Source organism: Pyrus communis, chromosome 12 (genome assembly GCF_963583255.1).
Source record: "Pyrus communis chromosome 12, drPyrComm1.1, whole genome shotgun sequence".
Taxonomy (NCBI): domain Eukaryota; kingdom Viridiplantae; phylum Streptophyta; class Magnoliopsida; order Rosales; family Rosaceae; genus Pyrus; species Pyrus communis.
The window spans coordinates 21,593,602-21,618,086 of record NC_084814.1 but is presented as its reverse complement, the minus strand read 5'-3'; the positions used below and the strand labels follow the sequence as shown (position 1 = coordinate 21,618,086).

Genomic DNA, 24,485 nt, shown 5'->3' with positions numbered 1-24,485 from the left:
AAAATGATCATAGTTGCACGTTTTGACAAGTTAAGAGATCAATAGTCCTGACTTTTTGGTCGAAGGAACATTGCTCCAATTAGGTTAAGAGATAAATAGTCCTGACTTTTTGACGAGTTAAGAGATCAATAGTCATAAGTGGGATAGAGCAATACTCTCTCTCACTCTCTCTCTCTCTCTCTAACACAAGTTCAAATTCTCATCCCCGTAGTTTAGACTAAATCAGAATTTAGAATATAGCTCGAACCAAAACTCCCATCCAAAAGTAAGTTTGTACTCAACCTATACCCTTGTAAGATATGTTAATGTGATTGAAATACTGGACCAATCTTTCAAAATCCGGACATGAAGCACATATGAAAACCATAAACGAATTACAAATGGAATGTATTTCGTAATCGTTTATGCGCTTTACGAACAACAGAAACCGCTAAGACTTAAAACCCGCGTAGCTCGATCATACTAAAAAATTTAAAGAAAAACAATGAATTTGAAACAAGGTAGTCAAAGAAAGCATGTGTTTTTCAGAGCTTTGCTAGTAACCCGTTCTGAATCGGCTTGGCTACTCCATTGTCTTTGACATCATTTTCTTTGGCTTCCAATTCACATGCACTTGGTGGAACATCCACGGCTGGAGAGGCGTTGAAGAATCCGTGAGGCTGCAACCGCAATAATCAACCAAAAATGCGGGATCAGAAACCAGACAATAAAATGACAAACTGCTCTAGCATAAAAAAGATTTATCGCGTGAATACCATGAGCATAAATCCAATGCGCTCCACTGGCATGACAGGCCAATCTTCTAGCCGAGGTATGTGAGTGATTCCGAATACATACCTGCAATCATCATCGTGGTTACTTCCACCAGCTTAAAACAGTTATGTGTACATACAACGTACAAAGGCAAAAGTAAGATATGGACATGATAAACTAAGAGAGGGAAACCAACCAAAGAACTATATCAGTTTCTTCCAGAGATCGATTTTTCTTAACCCATGTGGCTAATCCTTCACCAGCACGCGGATTTTGATTTGGAAACTCTCCTCCAGGAAACATCTCATCACGCGAATATGGTGTAACCCATAGATTATGTTTCAGGAAAGCTGCTCTTCGCAAAAACTTGGCCTCAGGACTAGCTAATGGCAAACAGTTTGAACCTGGAACAAGCTTGTAGCCTGTTAACTGTCCGGTCCTATTTACAGTTCGTGTGTTCTGTACCTGGACCATGACAAAATTTCAAATCAGCATGAGCAAGATTGGACACAAGAATCGCACCTGAGAATCTTAAACAACAGAAGGAAATCATTGAGCAGGACCAGCTGCAAAATCATGGTAACAATGCCTTACAATCCAGTGGCGAGCCGTCAAAGGATTACAGTCACGCATAGCCTCCGATTCAGTCCTGAGAAGTGTCTCCTCAGCATAAAATGCATTGCTGTGGACGTTATTCTCTCCAGGTTTCTCAACCTTAACATTCATCTCCACAACCTACAATAAATAATTACAGAAGAAAAACTGATTTTAAGACTTATACAGTTGTTTTGACAAGCAATGATAAAGTCACAATTTAATCACTACTGCAGGTAATAATAAGTAAATTCTTATGAAGTAATAAACCTATGAAACTTCTATTTTGTAAAATGGATTTAAGGATAAATAAACCATTATTAAATGTGCTTGAGTAGTTTTAGAGATAAACCATTCAATAAGAGCAGGGGGGTGATCATATTTTCCTGCTTCACAATTTAGACTCAGGTTTGGAGGTGGATTTTACAGTTTCGATAGAATAAGATGTTTCACGAAGTTTTAAACTCAAACATAATTTCACAATTATATTCTAATTAGTATGTTGTGGTGTAGGTGTGGCCCTCAGACATCCATGGACTACTCTTATAATCAGTGTTGTAATATGCTTTTGCATAAACTTTGTGAATAGTTCATCATGGAAGCCAAGCTTCCTACATAATATAACCCAAAAGAAAAAATTCTCAAAGCCGAAAGCACAATGCTAGATTGTAAGACTTTTAGTAGCTGCATACCTGATTGTAAGTTTCTCCAGGCTTGCAATCAACAGCCATATCCATACGAGCAACAAAAAAGTGTTGATGAACTGGTGCATATAGCCCAGGTGCAATCACAGTACCATACTTTCTAACCTCTCCAGGTTGAAGTGCTCCCAAGCTGAGAATTCCCGTAAGTTTAACTTCAGCTTCAATTTTACCATCCTGAAAACAGCACGATATTGATTTCACTGTTAGGCAGGTAGCTCGTACAACATGAAACCCTCAAAAAGAGCTGGAACTAATGCTTAGAGAGAAAATGTTTGTATTATACTGGGCAAGTTAACAATTAAACTGAAAAGAACATGCACTACACTTGGTCTAAGAAAAGGTGAGAAAGTTATGTGGAACTTGCCTGATAAAAGTGCCAGAAGAACCCGTACTCATAATTAGCCACGGTACATATAAATGACACTGTTAGCCTTCTTGACCTGCGCACTTCTGCCAAGCCTGTTCTCCAGTCCTGATGCTTCCACAGAATTCCATGATCTTCTTCGTGCAAACATACACAATTTTCGATAGTTTCAACACCTCCAGTGAAGTTCGTAAAATGTGCATCAAAGTATTTGATTAAGCCCAAACAATCACACCCCTGTCATGGTAGTTTAATTCAACCCAGTATGGATAAAATAAAGAGAAAACGCAGAATACCAAGAAAACATTCATATACCAAAACTGATCCAAGAATTAGTCCTCAAACCTTCTTTAGAGAATGTGCATTTTTACCAAGGCCATCTTCCCCAGCATCAAAAGCATTTTTTCTATAATGTGGATCATTTGGATCTCCATATGGCACCACCATTTCCACAAAACTCAACCTATGGGCTACAGGCCTTCGCCCTCTATTGCCGTCAACATAGGCCACAGAATATATAACCAGTCCCTCCCTGGGAGTGAATCCAATACGAAAATTCCACTGCCAACCAGAATGATAGTTGATTTACCAACTTTTAATAAAGAAAAAATATTACTTATGAAACCAATTTGGAAATTACCTTCTGCCACTCCACAAAGTACCCATTAACACGGAAGCTTGGACCTTCAGGCTGAATAATTTGTAAAGGTTTTATATCACTTCGATCAACACCACCTCTTGTTTCTCCAGGAGTATAGTTCCTCAACGGATCGGCTGGAGGTAGGGGAACAAGCTTACGGTCTTCAAACTTTATCACCACCATGTTTTGCATATCAACAAGTATATAGATGCCCTCAACTGGGCGTGCGTAACCATTTTCCATAGGGCAGTCACTCTCAGTTCTACAGAATATCAGTGGTTTAGCAAGCCTTTGGCTAGGAGAATCAGCCTCACTATGATAGCCAACACACCTGCAGCATAAACACCAATATGTAAGTAGAAGGTCATCGATTAACCTGCCGAAATTCCACATGTACAGGAGCACTAAATGTAAATTGCATACCAGGCATCAACCATCACGAGGTCCATGTCTTCAATACCTCTCTTCTTCATAGCCTCTCTAAATGGAGGAAAGTCTTTCACAACAGCTTCACATTCTGCATATTCTACAGCATCCTGAAGTTCCGGAAAATTAAAAGTTAAGAACTTATAGAAACCTCAAACTTCAGACAGCTATGGAACAACTAAAGCTTATCATATTCATATATCACAAGTCCTTTAGCAAATGCCAGTTCAAATAGTGCACTATCACAGGTACAAAAATCGATATCTATTCTATCATTCATGGTGTTTTCTTCAGCTAAAAGTCCAAAACATCAAATTAATCTTTCATGAACATAAAAAAAAACAGACCATATAAGGGTACAAACAAGTTTAAATGTCAAAAGGAAACACACAAAAGAAAAGTACCATGGGAGGCTGAACATCTGGAACAACTTCTGATGATACTACTTTTCCTCTGTGATGTCCACCTCGAGTAGCTGCATGTACTTCTGATAGCTCAACAATCCACGTGCTTGTCTCATTTGACTTCTTATTGTAAACAACAAGTCTAGCTCGCCGAGGGGGAAGCTTGGTTGGGATTATAGGTCCACCTTTGGTTCTGGGAAGTAATGATGGCTGGAAAGGTGGGAAGAAGTATGCATCTGCTAATGCAACAACGTGTTTATCTGGTTCCAGTAGAACCACTTCAACAAAACGCATACTATCTCTAACCTGGAATGCGGAAAGTGCTATTTAGTCAACCATTTCACCAAATAAGAATTCCATTTGTTGAAGAAGAATTCAATAGTGAAACAAACAAACCTCAGGTGTCGCTCCAGCTGCCCTGACGGTTGCCACTGCGACAGAGATTTCAGCAGCAGATAAAGGGTCCAATGGATGCCTTGTTTGAGGCCTAAGCATGATTGGGATGCCTGCATGATATTAGTTGACCAACCAAGTTAAACAGAAAATTTCAGTATCGAAATCACTTAAAACAAACCATGAAAATCAGACAGCATAAAGTTAATTAGTTCAAGACAAATGCGAAAGTCTTCAGCTTTTTACATTCGAAATTCTCCGAGGTTATTCCTATTTGTAAACGTACAAGAAAAATTCACTCTTTAGTAAATGAAGGACTTATCGAAAATTAAACAAAAATGCAAAAGAACCCTACATTTTATGCAAACACAAATCAAGAATTCAAGAAATTTCAAATTTTCACATCTCATCGACCATACATTACTCAAAGAATCAATATTTACAACATATATATACACACAATAAATAAATAAAATTGGGAAATGTGAATAGACCTGCAGTGGTGGCATTGGTGGAAGGTTTGGGAAACAAGGCCGCCATGGCGATATTCTTGGGGCGCTGATCATCGCGCCGATCCTCGGCGCCAGCGACGCTGCTCCAATCTTGAACACCGGAGGCCGAGACGACGGCGCTGGAAGAAGTCTTCGCCGCCGGCGCCGCCTCGCGCGGAACGAGAGCCGCCGAATCGGGGCGGAAGCAACAGGAAGGCGTCGTTTTTTTCGAAGCTGAGGCCATTGCAAGGGGTTCGCGAGCTCACCAATTCCAGCAAAGTAGGTCTCTATAAAATCTACTGACATGCAGCGCGTGCTGAAATGCTCGCCGCCACTCTCTCTCCCCTCCCCGTAACTAACCACCGCGACAAAAGCCGAGAAAGTCGGGGAAAAATGATCGCACGGTTGCTGAGAAATCACTAAGATATTTTCTCGACGGTTGCTGAAATCTAGGATTACAAATGCGGCGGGCGTTTAACTGAATCTTTGAGAGGGGGCGAGTCCGTGAGACAGGAAGCGACAGAGGAAGTGATCTGAGGCGAAAGAGAGAGCCAGGAGAGAGAGAGGCAGAGGAAGTGTCCTATTTATAGGACGCCGCTTCCATTTTTCTTTTTTCTTTTTATGAAAGTCAACTTTATTTATATATTTTTACCCGGCTTTCAGCTTGTGGTAGTTTTCTTCACTTAGTTACGTTTCAACTAGTGGTAGCTGTTTCCAATTAGTTAGCGAGAGTGAAATGTATTTATGACGACCTATTTCCTATTTGTTGAGAATAATTCACTCATTAAGATGTCACTTTAACGATATTTTAGGTCAATTACACATTACCATGTTAAAATTTTAAATGATATAATCTGGTTTGATTGATGGGGTGGATCCAAAGAGGATTCCTTTCCGTAACTTTTTATCCTGCTTGTCACTTGTGGTTAGTCTCATTGTGGTAATCATAACTTTACAATAATTGTTAATCGTTCTCTCCGATTATAATTTGCAACTTGAGAAAATATAATTTAAAAATTACCAGTATTAAAAAAAAGGTGAGAGTTTCAAATTATTATATTAATATCGAACAAAGGAATAGGTAGAAATTTAACATGTTATTATATATTAAGATATTAGATAACATACTAAAATATATATAAATTTGAATACAGCGAAAAAGTATGTTTGTAAATGCATGCAAACAAGAAAAAACACTTGCCATTTGTTGGTTATTAAGGACATCAAGAAAGGTCGAAACATGATTTTCAAATTAAATTTCATCAAATTAAATTCCGAATTAGCAAATTTTGCAATTGTTTTTCTTTTCTTTTTTTTTCTTCATTATTTCACTTTCTTTATATGGATAAAGAGTAAACGTGAGTAGTGGGCTAAAGTGAGAGATTTGGAGTTTTCACCTTTTCCTATGTAAAGCGAGGGGACATGGGGTCGTTAGCTAATGGCACTTATCAGAAGGACCAATAAGATAAGTGGGCGGTGGGGATGATAGGACGATCTGCCGTTAATTGACAATTGGACATTCAATTGAGGTCAACAATCATATTTTGATATTTTGCATGATAAGGCCATAAGATTAGCATCTTTTGGTATAAGACCCCTCTCCTTTTGGAATATATCCTATCTGACCCCCTACCTTTCACAAATCCTTTTTTTTGGATTGTTGTTATTGACACCTACAATTGTACTTACCACCCAAAGTTAAAAAAAAAAAAAAACAATATTTTTATTGTTAATTATTTACTATATATCACTCAGGTTGAATCTTCATACCCATAGGTTCATAAAACAAGGAACAAGAGATTAATTAGAATTATAGAATAAACTTCATATAAGTTCAATTTTGTGAGTTATTTTTTTGTTTACTCCACTTTGTTGGGTTAGGTCCATTCACGGATTATCAATATCAACTTTTTTTTAAATTATCTTTTCAGTAAATTGTGATAAATATCTTTTTATTAAATTGTGATAGATATCACCTTTATTTATCGGTTTATCTTTTACTCAATTTAGGATCAATATAAGAATTAAATATTATTTCTCATTTTTTTTTCCTCCTAATTTACATCTCAATTGTTTGTTTTGCCCCATCACATGTTAACTGTGTTGACTAATCTATGTTGTAAGTACTATATAAATCAGCATATATACTAATATGGATTTATAAATGCATGGAAGATGAAATTTATTTGAACTATTTTCATGGATTATAGGAAGATTAATTTTTATTTATTTTCATAGATACTTCCATCACATGTTAAATGTATTTTAACGACCTATGGATATAGCATATAAATTTTCTTTTAACTATTATTTATGAAAGTAGTTAGATTTTCATATTTAGATATTCAAATTAAAATTTTCTATAAAGATGCATAAATCAAGATATTTAATTAAAGTTGGAAAATAAGAGCAAGTGGCCCTCTACCACAATGGTGGAGAGGAGTGTTGCCCTTGCACCACTGTGTGGTTTGAACCCCGTCGATTCCCTAATCTAACATCTAATCTAACAAATCTATCATTAGGAAGCCGACGGAGTTCGAACCCACGTTGTGATGCAAGACAACATTCCTACCCACCCACAGGGCCACTTGCCAACAACTCAAATTTTTGGACCTCATGAAAAAACTATTATATAATACCACAATAAGCAATAAAGTGGCTTTCATGAAGGAATCATTTTATTCATGAAGGAATCATTTTAGGTATTTCAGACTTAGAAAGCACAATGTATTTCGTATTGAAAATATGAATACCACATTCGAAAAATAATGAACTTTGCATGTGATCTCATATGATTTTATAATGAAATTTTAATTTTTTCATGGTAATAGAGTAAGTTGCCTCATCTGTGAAACCTAACTGCTACACGTACTCTATGTTACTCCATTTGTATTGTCTACGTGTCTTCCCTCACTTCAAAAAATTTAGGTACATCCAAGTTATGCTCTAGAAAAATTCGAACTTTCGGGTTTTCAAATTTCAAATGCCGGGTTGATTATTGTGTGTCCAAAGTTGAAAATTATCACATCAAAATTCGATCACAGGAAGAAATTCATCCAACATGGACCCCAAATTTTGATGATATGCAGCTTAAATTGTGTTAATTACTTAAAACATTGTCATGACTCACGGGAAAGGCAAACCTAAACTCGTGACTTATCCGGCGCACGTGCTTCATGTGTTGCACGTGCTTCATCGTCTATCCTTCTAGGAGCTTGATTTTACCTATTTTTTGGTTTGTATACAAAGGATCTTAACAAGATAATCTAAACTAATATTGTAGCCTCTTTTTCGGGGAAAAAAAACAACCAAGAGAGAAAGATAAGGTGGCCCTAGATTTTATTTTATTTCCAATTTGAAAAATGAATTCAAATAATCAAAGTTTTTATGGAATCTATTTATACAAATAATATTGAGAAAAATAGGATTTAAATGCATGCTATTGTAAAGGTGGACGAATTTGTAGTTAAGTTGTTAAGAACATTTAGTTATGCATCCAAAGTTATGAGACAATGAGTTCGATCGCATCATACGTACAAACTAAATAAAGCCGAATGAAATACAAATAATTGAGAAAAGCAAACCAAATATATAATCAAATGGAAAATATACTATATCATTAATACGTACAAAATTGACTTATAATAAGGAGATGGTACAATACGGTCTCTCAAATGTGCTTTTGGTAACATTTAAATAAAAAATTTGCCACATAATTTTTGCTTAGGTATGTACGAATGAATGAATGAGGGCAAGTATTAGCGCGATGAAAATGTTGCTCCTTTATAATCAAAAGATCACGGGTTCGAGTTTTAGAAATAATTTTTATGCAAAATAAGAATAAGATTGCGTGAAATAAACGTTCCTCCCCAACTCTTGTAAGGCGAAAAACTTTATTAGCTTGAATTCGGCCATTTTTATATGCAAATGAATAAATGAATGGTGAGGGATAGCCGTCCATTTTCTTGTTTTGTATAAGTGCTTCCCCTTTAGGCTGTACATCTTGGTACGTACAAGGAGTGAAGAAGGACATGATTCATGAGATGATAATGTGGTTTGAAGTTGATTAGGGGGAGGGCCCAAGTCCCACTCTGGAGGGATGGGACTCATCCTTATTTTACTAATTATTCTTGTCCCTCATGTTTTTTATTTTCATTTCTTTTCAGCCAATAATGTTTGTACTCTATTTGATTCTTTGACCTAATAAAGCGAAATAATTCATTCATTTCATGATTTTCATCCATGCATGGGGAAAATGGAGAGTAGAGTACGATCTACGATCTATCTTGGAATCCAACAAGCTAGTTATATTTTTTTGGTCAACAATCTAACAAGCTAGTTAAAGTTCTCTAGGGTTTAGCAAAGTAGACTCAAGGACAAGATCCTGAACATAAAACAATGTGGATGAAATTTCATCGAGGCTGACAGTAAGGAATTAATTAGTTAATTTCAAAGGAAAATTAATGAAAAGGGTTTGAAAATTTTGAGTTTTAATGATAAGGACAAAATAAAGGGTAAAGTGAATAGTACCAGGATTGACTTTTTAGTGTAAAAATATGGTTTTTCGTTAAAGTGAATAGTACCGTGTGTTTTTCGTTAAAACTCCCTAATTTCAAACACTGCACGTGATTAATTTACCACAAAAAAAAAAAAGTTTAAGGGGTCAATTTCAACCACTGTTCTAAAAATCATCGCCTAGCGCCATTTAGGCGCTAGGCAGCTGGTCATCGTTCTAATTAATCCATAAGCATTTCAAAACCAAGAAATGACGCCTAGACCTTCTTAGGCGTCCGCCTAGCCCTGCCTAAAGCCACTAGGCACTCACCTAGGTCGCGATTCTCACTTATGCAGAAAAATCGATAATTTTCGTTTTACATTTTATTTTTTCAATAAAATGTAAGAGACTTGTTGAACCCTCATTTTGTTTCCCATATTTTCAATCTTTTTAAATACTTTATAATTTATATATCATTTTATTTTACAATTTATATATCCCAATATAATTACGTATTTTATAAAATATAAATAGGCATTTATTTATATAATATATAATAAATTTACTTGAATTCACTTAGTCCGTCAAGGCCTTACCTAGCCGTCTAACTAGGTCCCAACCGCTGTCCGACTAGCACTTAGTATCTTTTAGAACATTGATTTCAACTAAATAACAATTTAAAGCGTCAGTTGGCAGTTTATTCTTATAATTGTATTATTGTACTTCGCTAGCTGGAGCATCTTGTGGTCTGCATGCATGAAAGTGAGAAAGTGATCGCGTGAAAGTGAAAAAGATCGCAAGAATGTCAAACGTAATTAAATGATACGTTTAGTTGTTTAATAAAAAATGATTTCTACTTAATGAGTGTAATGACCCTTGTTCTTTCGCATCATCAAAATTAATCAAATTAAATATATCGACTTATTTGGAGGTATGTTCTTGGTCCAGGTGGTGCCTACTAGACATCCACTACATCATGACATGCTGTGCTCGCCCGAGTTAGCTTCCCCCACCTACCTCCTCCTCCTCCACCAAGTCATACTACAAAAAATATATACTACAAAAAATATATATTAGTCAACAACTAGCTATAATTTGTATGTTTAACATTTTTAAATAAGCTCTTTAAAAAGTGATGTGCTTTGGTGATTAGGATTTCCTTCTTCTTCAACTTATTGTGCAAGGGGTTCAAATTATCTCTCCCCTCTTAGGAAGTAGATCGGAAAAGGCAGTGTGATCTTAATATATTGAACTTATGTAGAAATCATATTCTTATAATGGGTCGGAGAATTTGAGTGTGAAACCAATTTATTAAACTCATGACTTCAATATATTAAACTTATGAGTGATGTGAATGTATTAAACTCACACTATTGTACAGTAGTGTTATAGCTATTAAATTCAGCCTATTATATATCGATATCACGCTCACTTAAACAGTTAAACTACTCTATAATGCTTTAATTTAAATTAATGTAAAATATTGTTTGTGGCAATAAATATATTTTGGAAAAGTTATTTTAACCCTAACTGGCTCGTAAGAATAGATAAATGACTTTCACATGTTCCCTTTCACTTTCTGCACAATTCTTTCAATATTAATTTTTTAACCTTAAAAATAGACAGTTGGATTCACCACTTAAAGTCCATATCCTAATGTTTGTGTTTTATATGGCTCAATTATTTCCTTTTCTTCACATTTTTCTTATTTTTAATTTTACTGTTTGAACCACTAGAGATCTTGTATGTAGCATGATGATCCAATAGATTGATAACGACGACTGCAGCGATCTAACGGCTACAATTGTATTCACACAACGTGAATTTGAATTGTAAAAGGAAATCGATAAAATTATACTACGCTAGTGCTATCTATTATCTACACTTTTTTTTTTATCTCCTACACACCCTTATCAATATTAATCGTCAGATTGAATAAATTAAAGAAAATCAAAAAACAAAAATTTACAAAAAATTTGTTGAAGGTAAATATAAGTGTGTATACTGTAGATAGCACCACTCATTACTCTAACCTAGCTAATCGTCTTCACCCCATTAGATTGGGAGCATCACACCCTCACCCCATGAACAAAAAAAAAAATCTATATACGTGATTAGTCGTTAATTATTACTTATCACTTATTAGGCATGTAATATTTTATTAAGAAGTCTTTATCTTTCTTATATATGTGAGAGAAAAGAGATGAGTAGTGGAATTGTGGGAATGTGAGAGGAAAGGGATTAGTAGTGGAATTGTGGGAACTAAACAATATGAAGACCAAAACTAGCTCATTCCCCACTTTCTCTTAATAGTGATGTGCTCCACTAAGATGGTCACTACTTTTTTCATGACTAAAAACATTTCTAAGTCATGTTTTGACATGTATTTTACTACCAAATGACTCCAAATTTGAGCACTTCGATCGCTTATCAGGCAATGATCCAAAGGGGCGAGAAACCTTTCTTGTTTTGTGTTGTTTTATTCAATCTCTCCATGCGTGCATGCTGTCCACACCACAAACCACGCACACTTTTTTTTGTTAAATTAACCACCACCACTCACATATATAATGCCGAGAAGCGATTTGTGCACTCTTTTTTACAATTGTAATCTCCTCAATTTGTTATATTTTTTCTGAAATCATTGTATTGAAATAAATTAATAGATAATATTAAACGAAAGAGTGCTTATGCTGAAAAGAAGACGGCATAAATCACTTTGGTTTGATGATGCATCATGCATGATAGCGAATATGGGAAGTATTATTTATTAGGGGAATATTTTTGCTCACTACTTTCTAAGGAATGGTGATGTTCACTACTCTATTTATTACTGTTAGATAAGTTTACTTTTCGAGATATGTGCAGTAGATAAACACAAATTTAAAAAAAAAATTATCATAAATGATCTCTTAAATTGACCATCGCCATCAAAATGGTCCCTGAAATTAAAAATCAATCAATATAGTCCTTGAAAATAGGTGTCGCAAATCAATTTGGTAATTCCGTCACAATTCTGTTAAAAATTCAGTTATGTGCTGATGTGGCATATAAATGAGCCCCACAAGATTTACGAGTTTTTATCACAAATGATTCCTGAAATTGACCCACTCCATCAAGATGGTCCTTCAAATTGACTCACACCATCAAGATGGTCCCTGAAATTGACCCACACCAACAAGATGGTCATTGAAATTGAAAATCGATCAATGTAGTCCTTGAAAGTAGGTGCCGAAATCAATATGATCATTCCACCACAATTCTGTATATGTGCTGATATGGGTTTAATAATTAATTTAAAAAGTTGTCTAAATACCTTTTTGCACAATGATTTTTTTTTTTTCTTATAGTAAGGCCTACTCCGAAGAGAGATACCTTCTATAAATTCTCAAAGGCACAAGGCTTAACAAAGGGCTCAGAGGGAGTGTGGAAATAGTTTTCAACCAACAATAGAAGCACCTCAGTTATAATCTCTTTATTTCAAGGCAGACTCATCATTCTTTGCATCACCAAACCACCAGGGAAGCGCCGAACAAGCTATTCAAGATTAAGATTGTGAGGATGTTGATCGCCTAAATATTAACAGTGATGGCCCAAAAGTCGTTGCCAATCGACCAAGCTGTCACTACAGGAGATCTCAATCCAAGTTTAATTCGGTGAAGGGTGTCGAAGTGTGTAAAGATGAGTGTATTGAGATTTTTTTTAGAGAATAAAGAGCGAAGGAGGTAGAAAATGTGGACTGGGATCAAGGGTGATTGCAGGACTGGGTTTTTGAGTTGACAATTTTTTTATTAACTATTAAATTATTAAGTCTATTTGTATTTTTTTTAAATTTAATTAGACTTGTGTGACCCATTTATGTGTCACATCAGCATATAACATCATTTTTTTTATAGAATTGTGACTAAAGGACTACATTGATTTGAGACACTTACTTGTGAGACTACATTGATGAATTTTCAATTTCAGAGATCATTTTGATGTAGCGTGTCAATTTCAGAGACCATTTTGAAGATGTGGGTCAATTTCAATGACCATTTGTGAGAAAAAATGACTTATGGGGCCCATTTATGTGCCACATCAGCACTTAACAAAATTGTGACGAAATGATCACATTGATTTGCAACACCTATTTTCAAGGACTACATTGATTGATTTTCAATTTTAGGGACCATCTTGATAGTGAGGGTCAATTTCAGAAATCATTTGTGATAAAATCCCATTTTAAAATTTAAACTCTTCTAACAATGATAAATAGGAAGGTGAGTATAAATACTCTATTTTCCAGCTCATGATTATCCATAATTGACCCTAGCAATACCATTGAGAGAGTTGATCGTGCTGAGTAGTGTCCATCCCAATGATCCCTTTCCTTTCTCAACATAGATTTTGTATGTATATGGAGACTGTTGGAAAGAGCATCGCATTATATCTATATAGATGGATAGATCATGGATCATGGCCTTTCATTTATTATGAGCCGGAAAGGATCATGTCCCTTCGTTTATTTTAATTTATAATTTATTTACGGTCTGAGATGGATCTGCATTTTAAGATAACACACACACACACATGCATATGTGTGTGCACATGAGCATCAAGCATAACTAGGGTTTGCAGCAATAAAAGTCACATCCAGAGAAAATGGCTGAAAATCACTCGACATATAAAGAAGCACTAGTGAAACATCAGCCCTCAACATTAGGAACTAGCTAGCTAGGGACTCCAACACGAGTGGTTTGGCTTGCCCGGCCACCATTGCTACTTGAAAGCATAAATATTGTTGACGTGTGCATGCACCACCAAACCCTAACCCTAATTCTATATTCTAACAAGACAATATCAGTGCGTCATGCATGTATGTATTGTAGAGATTTTTGGTACTGATGAAGTTCAATGCATACGTTAACCTACTTACTACAAACATATTTTAGAACAAGTATGTACTCCCCACGTTAAAGTACGTATATTCAAAGGCAGATCCACATTGAAACTAAGGTGGTTCCAAAACTCACTAGAGGCAAAGAAAAACGTTGGCGAATGTCCTTTTAGGACCCTTCAAAAATCTAGTACATGACCCTTTTGTACCCATAACATGTTCAATGAAATGCCTTACATAACTCAGGCAGGGGGTTCTTGAAAGAACTCAACAGATGTCGATATCTATAGGCAAGCGCCAGACAAAATTCGGCAAAAGACGACAAGCACACCAAATGCCCAACGAAATGTCACATTGCAAAAAGTTTAGGGGATGCGCACGCTGTATTACAATCTTAAAATATTGAATCTCTTACACTAAGAATCCCCAATATTAAAATCCTGAAACTACCACAAGAGAAAACACCGAAGTTCAATACATATTTGACATTACATACAAATTTGAGGGGTCATTTGGAAGAAAACAAGGATATTTTAGTTTAGATATTTGTAAATGGAACTCTATCTATAGTTATATACATCCACAAAACCTTACCTACCTCTACCTGCCTCCTAATCAAACAGGAAGCCAGCTAACTTGACGTAGTCGTCTTCTTTCTTCCACTCTTGTAGTTGTCTTCTTTCTATTCTTTTCCGTCCTTGTCTTCTCCTTATATACCTTCCCAATTTTCCCGTCCCTATCTAGCAGACGTATGGCCGTGTCACCATGTTTACACACGCGTACATATCACTCATCATAGCAACAAATATATTATGTCGCACTTAAGAAAACTCAAGGTCGTTTGATAACCAATTCATTCATAGTTTTTAGCTTTTCGTTTAGTTTTGAAAACTCAAAGGAACTAGTTTTCACTTTATGGTTTTTAATTTTCATTTTTTCGAAAAGCTAAAAATTAAAAGTAGTTGTCAAACGATTTTTCAATTTTTCAAAAATGAAAATTCAAAACGAAATGGCTATCAGTCCAATTTTTTTTTCCATCTCTAGACTTAAAAAGAAAATCCAAAAAAATACATAGTTATGCGTTGGGAGATAAAAATACATGTACTCATACATCTAGTGACAACCGAACTTTTGTCAATGTAAAGATTTACAAAACGAAGCAAAACAAATGGCGCTATGAAAGAAATGTAAAAAGTGTAATGTCCCGTGACGAGAGGTGCTTACGCACATATATACACCCAGTGAGACCTGATGCGATACCAAGACCTGTAAAAAAAGAGGGAAAATGCAGAGTTCTCAACTCATCACGTTCCGTTATAAGCATATAAGTGATCCTGACTAGACACCACCAGTCAACTTGCGCGCCTTTTTTCTGTGTTGAAATGTGGAAACCCCACCCCGGCCCCATTAAAGCACAAGCACTCATATATATATTGCTTCAATAATTCAACACGGGGCACCAAAATCCAACACCGGCCACCAAAATCCAACACCAAAGTAGAACTTGAAACAAGTCTTTCCTTGGATCCTCCACATTTTGTTATTTTCCGAGAAAACATTTTTTACATCTGCGGACTTTTGGTGCAAGAACGATTACACTCGTTTAGCCAACTCACCTAACTCACGTGTATTTTGGAGAGAAACCTCAAGGCCGAATAATGATTTTATCCTTGTAGTTCGGGGGAGGTTTCTATAGGGGCACATATACCACCCAAATGCCTTTCGATTGCTAGCTTAACTAGCTCAAGTGATTATTTCAGAATTACAACAATTATTAAACCAGGAACGTACTTAGATTGCAAACGGAGGTGGAACTTCGCCCAAATTATAAAAGCAACTTACATGCAACGGGTTCACTATTAAGTGGCGTTTTGAGTCAATAATACAATGCAATAATAATGAGAGATTTAATCATGACATTATTTTATTGGAATAGAACATCATTGTTCCATATTTAGAGTGCTACAATGTTCACCCTATAGTATTATTTTCTTACCCACGTTATATTCTCGTTCATGATAAAAAGTTTAAAAAATCAAACACTCTCTTCCCACCTACTTATATTCCTAAAATATCCCTAATAGTTTTAAGTTCTAAATAAAATAAATATAAAGAACAAATCTTGGAGATTTTAAGAAAATTGAACAGTTACGAACGTCCCTGTCCAACTCAGTCGAAAGCAACAACCAGGCTTCACATATGACGACGACATCTCCTTTTCTCTTTGCCGCTGGGAAAGTCACCTTTTTTTTTTTCTCTCATTTCTCTGTTCCACTCTCTTTCTTTCTCCCCGTACCAAATCTGGATTTAAGATTCTTGTCCATATTTCTTCCTGAATTCCAATTCTGAATGAAGGCTTGAACAGTAAGTAGAAAACAAGAGGTGGGTGGGGTGGACGGAAAAGTTTTTCATAGAAGACGTAGGGGGATGAAAGAGTTAAAAAGTAGTGAGGGACGAAGAGAGAAAATGGGGAGATTGCTGGGTGATTCGTTTCTCATTTCAAGTTTTTTAATTTTTTTTTCCATTCCTTTTTCTTTTACTACAAAGAATATATTAAAGAACTAATTTTTAACAAGGTTTTTGAAGCCTTTTTACATTACATTAAATTAAATTTGATTTTAAAATTTCCATTAAAAGTGAGTGAGAAAATAAGACGGGCGAGCATAACAACACTCCATATTTATTTATTTGGTAGACTCCACAGTAGGGACATTTTACATGGAATAGATGGTTGAACTTTAGAGGATTCCTAAACATATAGCCTCCATCACCATTTAGCCATAAAACAGCCTTAATTATAAGGGAAGTACTATTTACACTATGTAGGATGAGGACACGATGACTTTCAAATATCTTTTGCTCAAAACTCGTCTCCAATTATCTTACAACTCGGTCCCTGTTTTTCTCAGAGAAACTTACAGATAAACATAAACACCTATTTGATATTGCAACACAAATCAATCGTACCAAAAATAGCATGTTTTCGACACGAACGTTCTTTCTTTCATTGTTTCAAACTAAAAGAAAATAATTTAGCCAGGTGAATTCTGACACTACACAAACTACCATGGTCTCTTGTACCCGATAGGAACAGTATTTGAACCAGAAATCACGCCCCGGTTCCCAAACCCTCCTCGTCCTCCATTGCGGAAGTTCCCACCGGATCCTGATTGAAAACCAAAAACAGAAGACCACATTATTCACCATCCCACTAAAACTGTACATACATATAGACACCACATCCAAAGAGGAAACTGAACCTACCTCCGAAACTACCACTTGATCGGGCCATTGCAGCCAATGCAGGGCTCACAACCTGACCTGCTTCTTGAAGAATCTTGATTAGATCCCTAGTGAATTTTGCATTTGCGTGCGTGAAAAAAGTTAAAGCAGTTCCTGCTGCTCCTGCACGTCCAGTTCGTCCAATCCTGTGAACATAATCCTCAAGGCTTGATGGAAAATCATAATTGATCACACATTTTATGTCCTTCACATCTACAACAAAACACAGCAGAAAGTTAGGAGTTAGGTCAAACGATGCACAACATACAAAACATGGAGAAATCTGCAAGCGACCTTATCCCTGCACCCCTGAGATCTGGAGACCAAATTGAAGACAACACATTCATCATGTAACCTTAATTAAGCAGGAATAAGGAGCAGCTTCACCACAACCACCAGTTTCCCATATTCAATCAAATGAACAAGCATGCGTGAGTCAACCGGGCTGCAAGGATAACCAGCTCCATAACCGTGGATGGGCAGCAATAATTTCAACCATGTTACTTATTAGACACTTGAGACATTTCAGGAACCTCTGGTGCAAATAATTGAGAACTATCCTTACAATGCCCCATGTATATAAATAGACTTTCCAGACCAATGGAATATACGGGCTTGCATTGTATAATGGCATACCAACCAAACAATATTAGGAAGTTACCCCAGTCATACCAGTGAAACCTTGGTCCTTGTGTCCATGTAACATGAAATTCAAATAAGGTAAGCACCTAAAGAGTTATCACAGGGGACATTCTACTGATACGAGAAACCTAATATTTCCCCTCATTCCAACTTATGAAGCCCCAGTGAAGTAGAAAGCGTGATGCTTACAGAGGGATAAGTGAACTGAAGTCCCAATCATCACATGTGATGGCACCTGCCTTCGCACCCAAACCACAAATTATATCATCAGGAACTGGACAGCAGCCGGCCGACTCGCCATATTTCAAATTCAAGACCCAAACACCTAAGAATTCTAGCACACAGTGATCCTACCAAGACCCCGTGCAGCCACATCAGTGGCAGTCATTATAGGATTCCTGCCACTTTTAAACTCAGCCAAGACCCAGTCTCTTTCGGCCTGGTTTTTATCACCGTGGATGGATAGAGCTGGCCATCCATCCATCCTCAATTGTTTAGTAACGTGGTCGCATCCCTTTTTCGTCTCCACAAAAATCAGCATTCGGCTCCCAACCATCGCTTCTTTGAGCAATTTGATCAGCCTGGCAACAAAACAATTTGAAGTTCATAACAAAGCCAATAAAAAATAAAAATCAACCCTTATACTGTAACCGGATGTTATGCTCAAGAGACAGACCTATTGTATTTCTCCACCTCCGTCACAACTTCAACAACTTGGTTTATGGATTGGTTTGCTTTAAGGCTTGCTGATCCAATGATTACCTAATTATAAAACAATTGATGTCAGTTATATCACATTTTAATTCAGAGACACAAATATGCACAAGAAATGTGAATATCATATTGATATGGTTAAATCTACAAAAGATACCTTATATGGGTTACGTAAAAACTGCCTTGCCAAACTTTCAACCTCCCTTGGCCACGTGGCACTCCAATACAATGTCTGCCGATCTGGTCGGGTCTGCAAGAAAAGTAACTTGCTCAAATGCAATTCCTAAGTTCTTCTTTCAAACAACACTACAAGTGTTTACATAAGTTGCCAAAGTCGTATTTACATAAAAATCGTATCAGCAGAAAGATAAAGGTTAACTACAGAGTGCTCTGCAAAGTCCCTCATGTAACAGAGTTCATGTGCTCAAGCACATCTGTATGTCATAGAATATTTGACAAACTTTCATAACAAAATTTTCTAAAGCAGTTATGTGTTGTATTTAAAGACTAATATTATTGTTAAGCTGCTAGCCGTTTGACCAAACAAAAAAGTTAACTTTCAGCTTATTATCGGTGAAGCAGAAGAAATTATGTAAAGTAACATACTTGAGAAACAATTTTCCTTATCTGCGGCTCAAATCCCATGTCCAACATCCTATCAGCCTCATCTAAAACTAGGTAAGTCACTCTTCGCAAATTTGTATGCTGAGCTTCCAACATATCTATCAGTCGGCCAGGCGTAGCTATCACAATCTCAACCCCTGCCACATGGAAGACATTAGCTGTAGGCCCCTATTTATGAACAGCCAAATGGACATAAGTAAATACACACCTCTTTTAAGATCGCGTATTTGGGGTCCTTTTGGAGCACCACCATAAATGCAAGTACTCCTAATATTGGAACGTAAACTAAATTTTAAAGCTTCCTCTTGAATTTGAACTGCCAATTCTCGAGTAGGTGCTAATACTAACGCAATAGGACCTTCTCCCTGAGCTGAAGTTTATAACAAAAGAATAACCAAATTCAGGGTCAATTGCAAGGAAACAAATAGTCGCAACCTAAACAGGAATGATAATTAATACTGACCTAACCGAGGCTGTGCGCTGATATGTACCACAGCCGGCAGCAGATAAGACAAAGTCTTACCAGAACCAGTCTCGGCAATGCCAATTAAATCTCTACCCTTTAATGCCATTGGCCATCCTTGAGCCTGAATTGGTGTTGGTTCAACAAAACCCAATTTCGCAATCACCTCTAGGCAGTAATCTAACACATCATATTACACCAATGTAAGCTACTAGCACAAGAAGAAAATTTCAATTAAAAAATAAAAATAAATAAATAATGTAGCATTCATCGGCAAGGAAATACCAGGGAAATTTGCATCCTCAAACATCTGAATCGGTTTTGGGATATCATGCCCTTCGGTGGTAATCTCCCGCCTCGTACGATACACCATAACATCATGTTCTGACATTGCCCTCACAGAAGGACTTTCAGCATGGAAGTTCTTCTCAAAAGGTACCAAGTTTCCAAAATCTTGCTTGGGAAGCATAATATTATCCAAGTCTCCTCTTGACGAGCCACCATGCCTACCTCCTCCTCTTCCACCAACTCCACGCCCACCGCCAAACCCCGCACCTCCACCACGAATACCACCAAAGCTCCTACCGCCACCACGGCCTCCATCAAAACCCCTGCCACCGCCACCAAATCTCCCACCACCACCAATACCACCACGACCCCTTCCACCACCAACATGACCATTCGATGCTCTACCACCAAAGCTCCCATTACCACCACCTTGGCCGATATTGAACCGCTCGGAAGGGGGCTGGAACGGCGGGTACCCATTAAAGTCTCCTGGACCCGATGTCGGTCCACCCACCCTTGCCGAATATGAAGCAACCGCAGCCGGCGGGCCCCCATACGGAGCTGCCCCACCGCCACGGCCATAGGCGGTGCCTGCCTGTGGCGCCACCGCAGGCGCTGGACCCATTAGGTCACTGCAGATGCACAATTACATAAAACCAAACATAAATTAAAAAACTTCATAACATAAGACTTGAATCGAAATTGAGGAAAAGTTAGAAGCAGGGATCTGAATCAGAAAGCTATGGACTTTGGGGGGTATTTAGTACCTGCGGCGCTCACGGTAGGAGTTGACGTCGGCGTATCGGTTGTCGGAGGCGTACATCAATGATAGAATTGCAGATGTCGGATTGCAGTTCTAGGGTTTCTGATCTGTCAGGGTTTCTGAAAACCGTAAGGGAGAAGAAAGCCAAATTGGGAATTTTGGATTTAAGTTTTGCTCTGGTCTTTTGTTTCGAAGCGGCCAAAGTCTTTTGGTGTTCCCCAAACACGATCGGTACACCAATTGTCCTAAACAAGTGGTTGAAATCTTTTTTATTTTTCAAATGTATAACACTGGTTATTCAATACTACGATCTAATGATATTTTTCATCATTTGTAAGTTAAAGGGTTTATGTTCGAGTCTCGTAACTGACGAATTCGGTACCAAATTAAACTGCTCATTAACTGATTCTTCTAATGTAAAAATATTGATGTACTTAATATATATATATATATATATAAAACAGTGATGCTACGTAAAGCAAGGACTAACATATCGTCAGATTAATCTAAAGCCCCGTCTGTTTGGCCTCCTTAGTTAGGATTAGTTAGGATGGACTTAGTTATTGTCCAGTCTCTTGTTTCGTGCAGTTTAAAATTAGTTTTAATGAGATTAAACCCGACTCGTTTTTACCATACGCCTCACTACTATTACTGCGTGAAAGGTTGGGATTAGCAATTTCGTGTTCATTTTCCCCATTTGCATATGCTTGTAAGTACTTTAGTTATTTTTTATATTGTTAATTAATTTTATAATACAACTTCAACTTTTATTGGTTCGGGTTGTGATTAATTCACAACATGGTATGATGTAATTTTGTATTATAGTTTCAACGCACAGAAAACACCGAAAACACCTTTAATGGTTAGCCCAAATCTAAGGCAATGAAAGAAAAGAACATGTCACATAAGCCTGTTTAAATTGACTAGGAGAAAACATGGCCACTGCAAGGCAAGCCTTGTGCACGAAGTGGTTACCACCAGCCGGACGACCACGATTTCATCTGAGGCAATTTTTCCGGCCGCCATTGACCCCATGTTGGATCCACCACTGGTGTGAGCTTTAGCTTTTTCTTCTTGTTCTCCTTATGTGCTTCTTTTTATTGTATATTTCCTCCTGTCCTTGACTGCATAATATGTCCTCGTTTGTATCTGACTAACAGGCGTTCTTTCTCCTCATCCATGGCTTGTTGCCATGTCGTTTTTGGGCTGCCTGCTGTTTCTTGTAATTATTTAGCAGCTGGAAACCATTCGGAGTTGTAATACGACATTTTCAGAAACATGAGAACACATCGTGGACAATTCATATGAATTTATCAACAAAGTTATAATGATAAATATCGACATTAGAAATTTAAATAGAAGATGTGAACTCATTTCACTCTTACATAATCTCTACATCATAAAATAATGTTTGGTTTCAGTTATAAATTTGACATCCTCCGTTGTTTTTCTTCAATCTTCAATCTTCAATCGTTTTGCGTTCTTAACTCTGATTCCGAGCTCATCTCATTACCGCGTATGAGACTAGAATTATTGTAGACTAACATGACAATACCAGTAGTGCATTTTCAGCTGGCTAGCTTTCGAGTTTTCCACTTCATCATCTCTTGAGTATGTAGTCTTCCCATTGTCCCATAATGCATAGCTGAGTTTGTTTCATCTCTGTCACAGCTTTTTGAGGTTGATATTAAGAAATCTTGGCCTTCCCGCAAACTGTCCATCCGAAAAATTTGAGAGTGAGCGAGAGATTCATTTCGGAGACTATACTGCAAAACCTGATGGCAATATATGTGTAGCCTGTATATGTAAAAATAGTAGATTTCTGAATTGAACTTGCCTGGAAAGCATGAAAAGAGAAGGGTTTTTTCGTAGTGACGAGTATTTTCTGGCTTTTTTGGACCATCTACTTGTTGATTGACCTCCACCTCATTGCCTTTATGAATGATGCTAACCTCACAAAAGCCCGGTGCATTGTTCTTAACAAATTCTCCTAACGACAATTGTTTTCTCTCTCGCCTACACAACATAATTCAACCCCGTTAATTGAATGCTAATTCACACTGCTTTGGATGTAATATACCTACTGAACACATTGTTGATCGCATCTCTCATATAAGACCTACTAATACAGATGATTCCCACATGAGTCTCGTCTTTATGATAAATTCATGCCGGGAAAAAGAAATAACTGGCCTGCGCTGCTACGCACCTTGAATGCCTTTTTGTTCCTATGACAAGGTGAGTAATGCTAAGAGCAGGAATAAGATTAAGAATTGATTCTTCTGTGCAATTGCTCTCGTGGAGTATTGTTTCCGCTGTTACCTGCAGTCACATTGAAAGCAGAAGTTTTCATCATCACCAATTACATGGAACTTTGCTGTTTGAAAACATGAACTACGCGGTACGGGGGGAGTAGAATCCATACCTTAGCATCATTGCACAAGTTCACGTATTTCTGCAAGAGGTTGCTCCTCTTGTTACTCTCTTCTTTAACATATAATCGCACTTGATCTTCGTTTAATTGGCTCCTTGCTAACCTTCCAACTATCAACGTTTTATGACAGGAAAACACGAGACATTACTAAGGATTGGTGATCAGGAAAAACAATTTGATGTATACATGGTGGTTTGATCACATATCCGAACCCGAAAAAAGATATTTGATGAATGCATGAAGCGTTTGATCAGAATCCCATAAATATAATAGACTGCATGGACAGACATGGACAAGAAAAACTTTAACAGGTGAACTGGTGTTACCGGGTGTAGGGACGTGGGTGACCGGAGGGAAGACATGGACAAGAAAAACCCGAGTACTACCGGAGGAAGCAGCATTCTCAAGCGTCCATTTCAGAACATCTGTGTCATCTTTGCCAACAGCAACATAAACATCGTTGACGACTACATGTTTGCTAGTCCTTTCTGTGAAAATAGGACTCTCGCTATCCTCTTCTTGTATCTCCCGATTCTTCACAATCTCCGGATTCTTTACAATCTCCGGCGACAACGCGCCTGCTTTAACGTAAATCTTGTAAAATTCCTTGGCTTCCCTCGGAACATAATCTTCATCTTCCCTCGAGGCGTACATGACTAGAAGTAAAGTGAACACAAAGTTGAAGACAATGAGATGATAGGAAGCGAAAATAACAAGATTAAATGCCAGAAACGAGGTAGTTTTATAGTGAAAATGTCGTTGCTATCAAGGCACCAATAGAAAAGGGAACAAAAGGAGAGATTCCATTTTGTCAAAGAGTCGTTGCTTAATTAGGTGCCAATTGGTGCAAAAGAAATCCAACTTTTTGGTCTTCTTCTCCTCCATTGATGTAGGTTTGGTATTGATCAACCTTGCATTTGGGGAAAAGGGCAATGCCTCCTTTTCTAGTTGATTTATTTATTTTGTGTCGTGTTCATATTAACTTATAAACTGATCAACGCACAAATATAAGTTTATAAAACACAAAACAATATAAAAATCGTAATATAATATTACAAAAATTCTCACACTATTTGTCATAATTTTTTTTTTTAAGTTATAAATTTATCAATATAATATTAATCGAACAATA

General features: G+C 37.0%; 3 protein-coding genes across 6 annotated transcripts; all 3 read right to left on the bottom strand.

Annotated features, from left to right (window-relative positions):
- Window positions 1-247: 247 nt before the first annotated feature.
- Window positions 248-5,310, bottom strand: LOC137711111 (amine oxidase [copper-containing] zeta, peroxisomal-like). The gene is made up of 12 exons (XM_068450318.1): window positions 4,773-5,310; window positions 4,282-4,391; window positions 3,886-4,191; window positions 3,479-3,591; window positions 3,056-3,386; window positions 2,761-2,976; window positions 2,416-2,652; window positions 2,040-2,225; window positions 1,348-1,488; window positions 950-1,218; window positions 756-837; window positions 248-659 (listed from the first exon to the last, which is right to left on the bottom strand). The coding sequence occupies exons 1-12, from the start codon at window positions 5,011-5,013 to the stop codon at window positions 525-527; spliced, it is 2,367 nt and encodes a 788-aa protein (XP_068306419.1). The 5' UTR covers window positions 5,014-5,310; the 3' UTR covers window positions 248-524.
- Window positions 5,311-16,986: 11,676 nt separating this feature from the next.
- Window positions 16,987-21,143, bottom strand: LOC137710572 (DEAD-box ATP-dependent RNA helicase 30-like). Of its 4 annotated transcripts, XM_068449637.1 has the most exons (10): window positions 20,924-21,143; window positions 20,154-20,788; window positions 19,869-20,048; window positions 19,614-19,775; window positions 19,388-19,542; window positions 18,939-19,031; window positions 18,744-18,829; window positions 18,422-18,648; window positions 17,408-17,638; window positions 16,987-17,309 (listed from the first exon to the last, which is right to left on the bottom strand). In XM_068449637.1, the coding sequence occupies exons 1-10, from the start codon at window positions 20,977-20,979 to the stop codon at window positions 17,206-17,208; spliced, it is 1,929 nt and encodes a 642-aa protein (XP_068305738.1). In that variant the 5' UTR covers window positions 20,980-21,143; the 3' UTR covers window positions 16,987-17,205. The 4 variants fall into 4 exon arrangements, 1 of the variants encoding a protein (XP_068305738.1); XR_011064982.1 differs by lacking the exon at window positions 16,987-17,309 and having other exon boundaries at window positions 17,499-17,638; window positions 17,720-18,648; XR_011064983.1 differs by lacking the exon at window positions 16,987-17,309 and having other exon boundaries at window positions 17,501-17,638; window positions 17,781-18,648.
- A 1,463-nt stretch (window positions 21,144-22,606) lies between these two features.
- Window positions 22,607-24,007, bottom strand: LOC137710172 (U-box domain-containing protein 33-like). Its single transcript, XM_068449119.1, has 5 exons — window positions 23,680-24,007; window positions 23,345-23,463; window positions 23,129-23,241; window positions 22,872-22,935; window positions 22,607-22,756 (listed from the first exon to the last, which is right to left on the bottom strand). Exons 1-5 carry the CDS (start codon window positions 24,005-24,007, stop codon window positions 22,607-22,609), a joined length of 774 nt encoding a protein of 257 aa, XP_068305220.1.
- Between the last annotated feature and the right edge of the window lie 478 nt (window positions 24,008-24,485).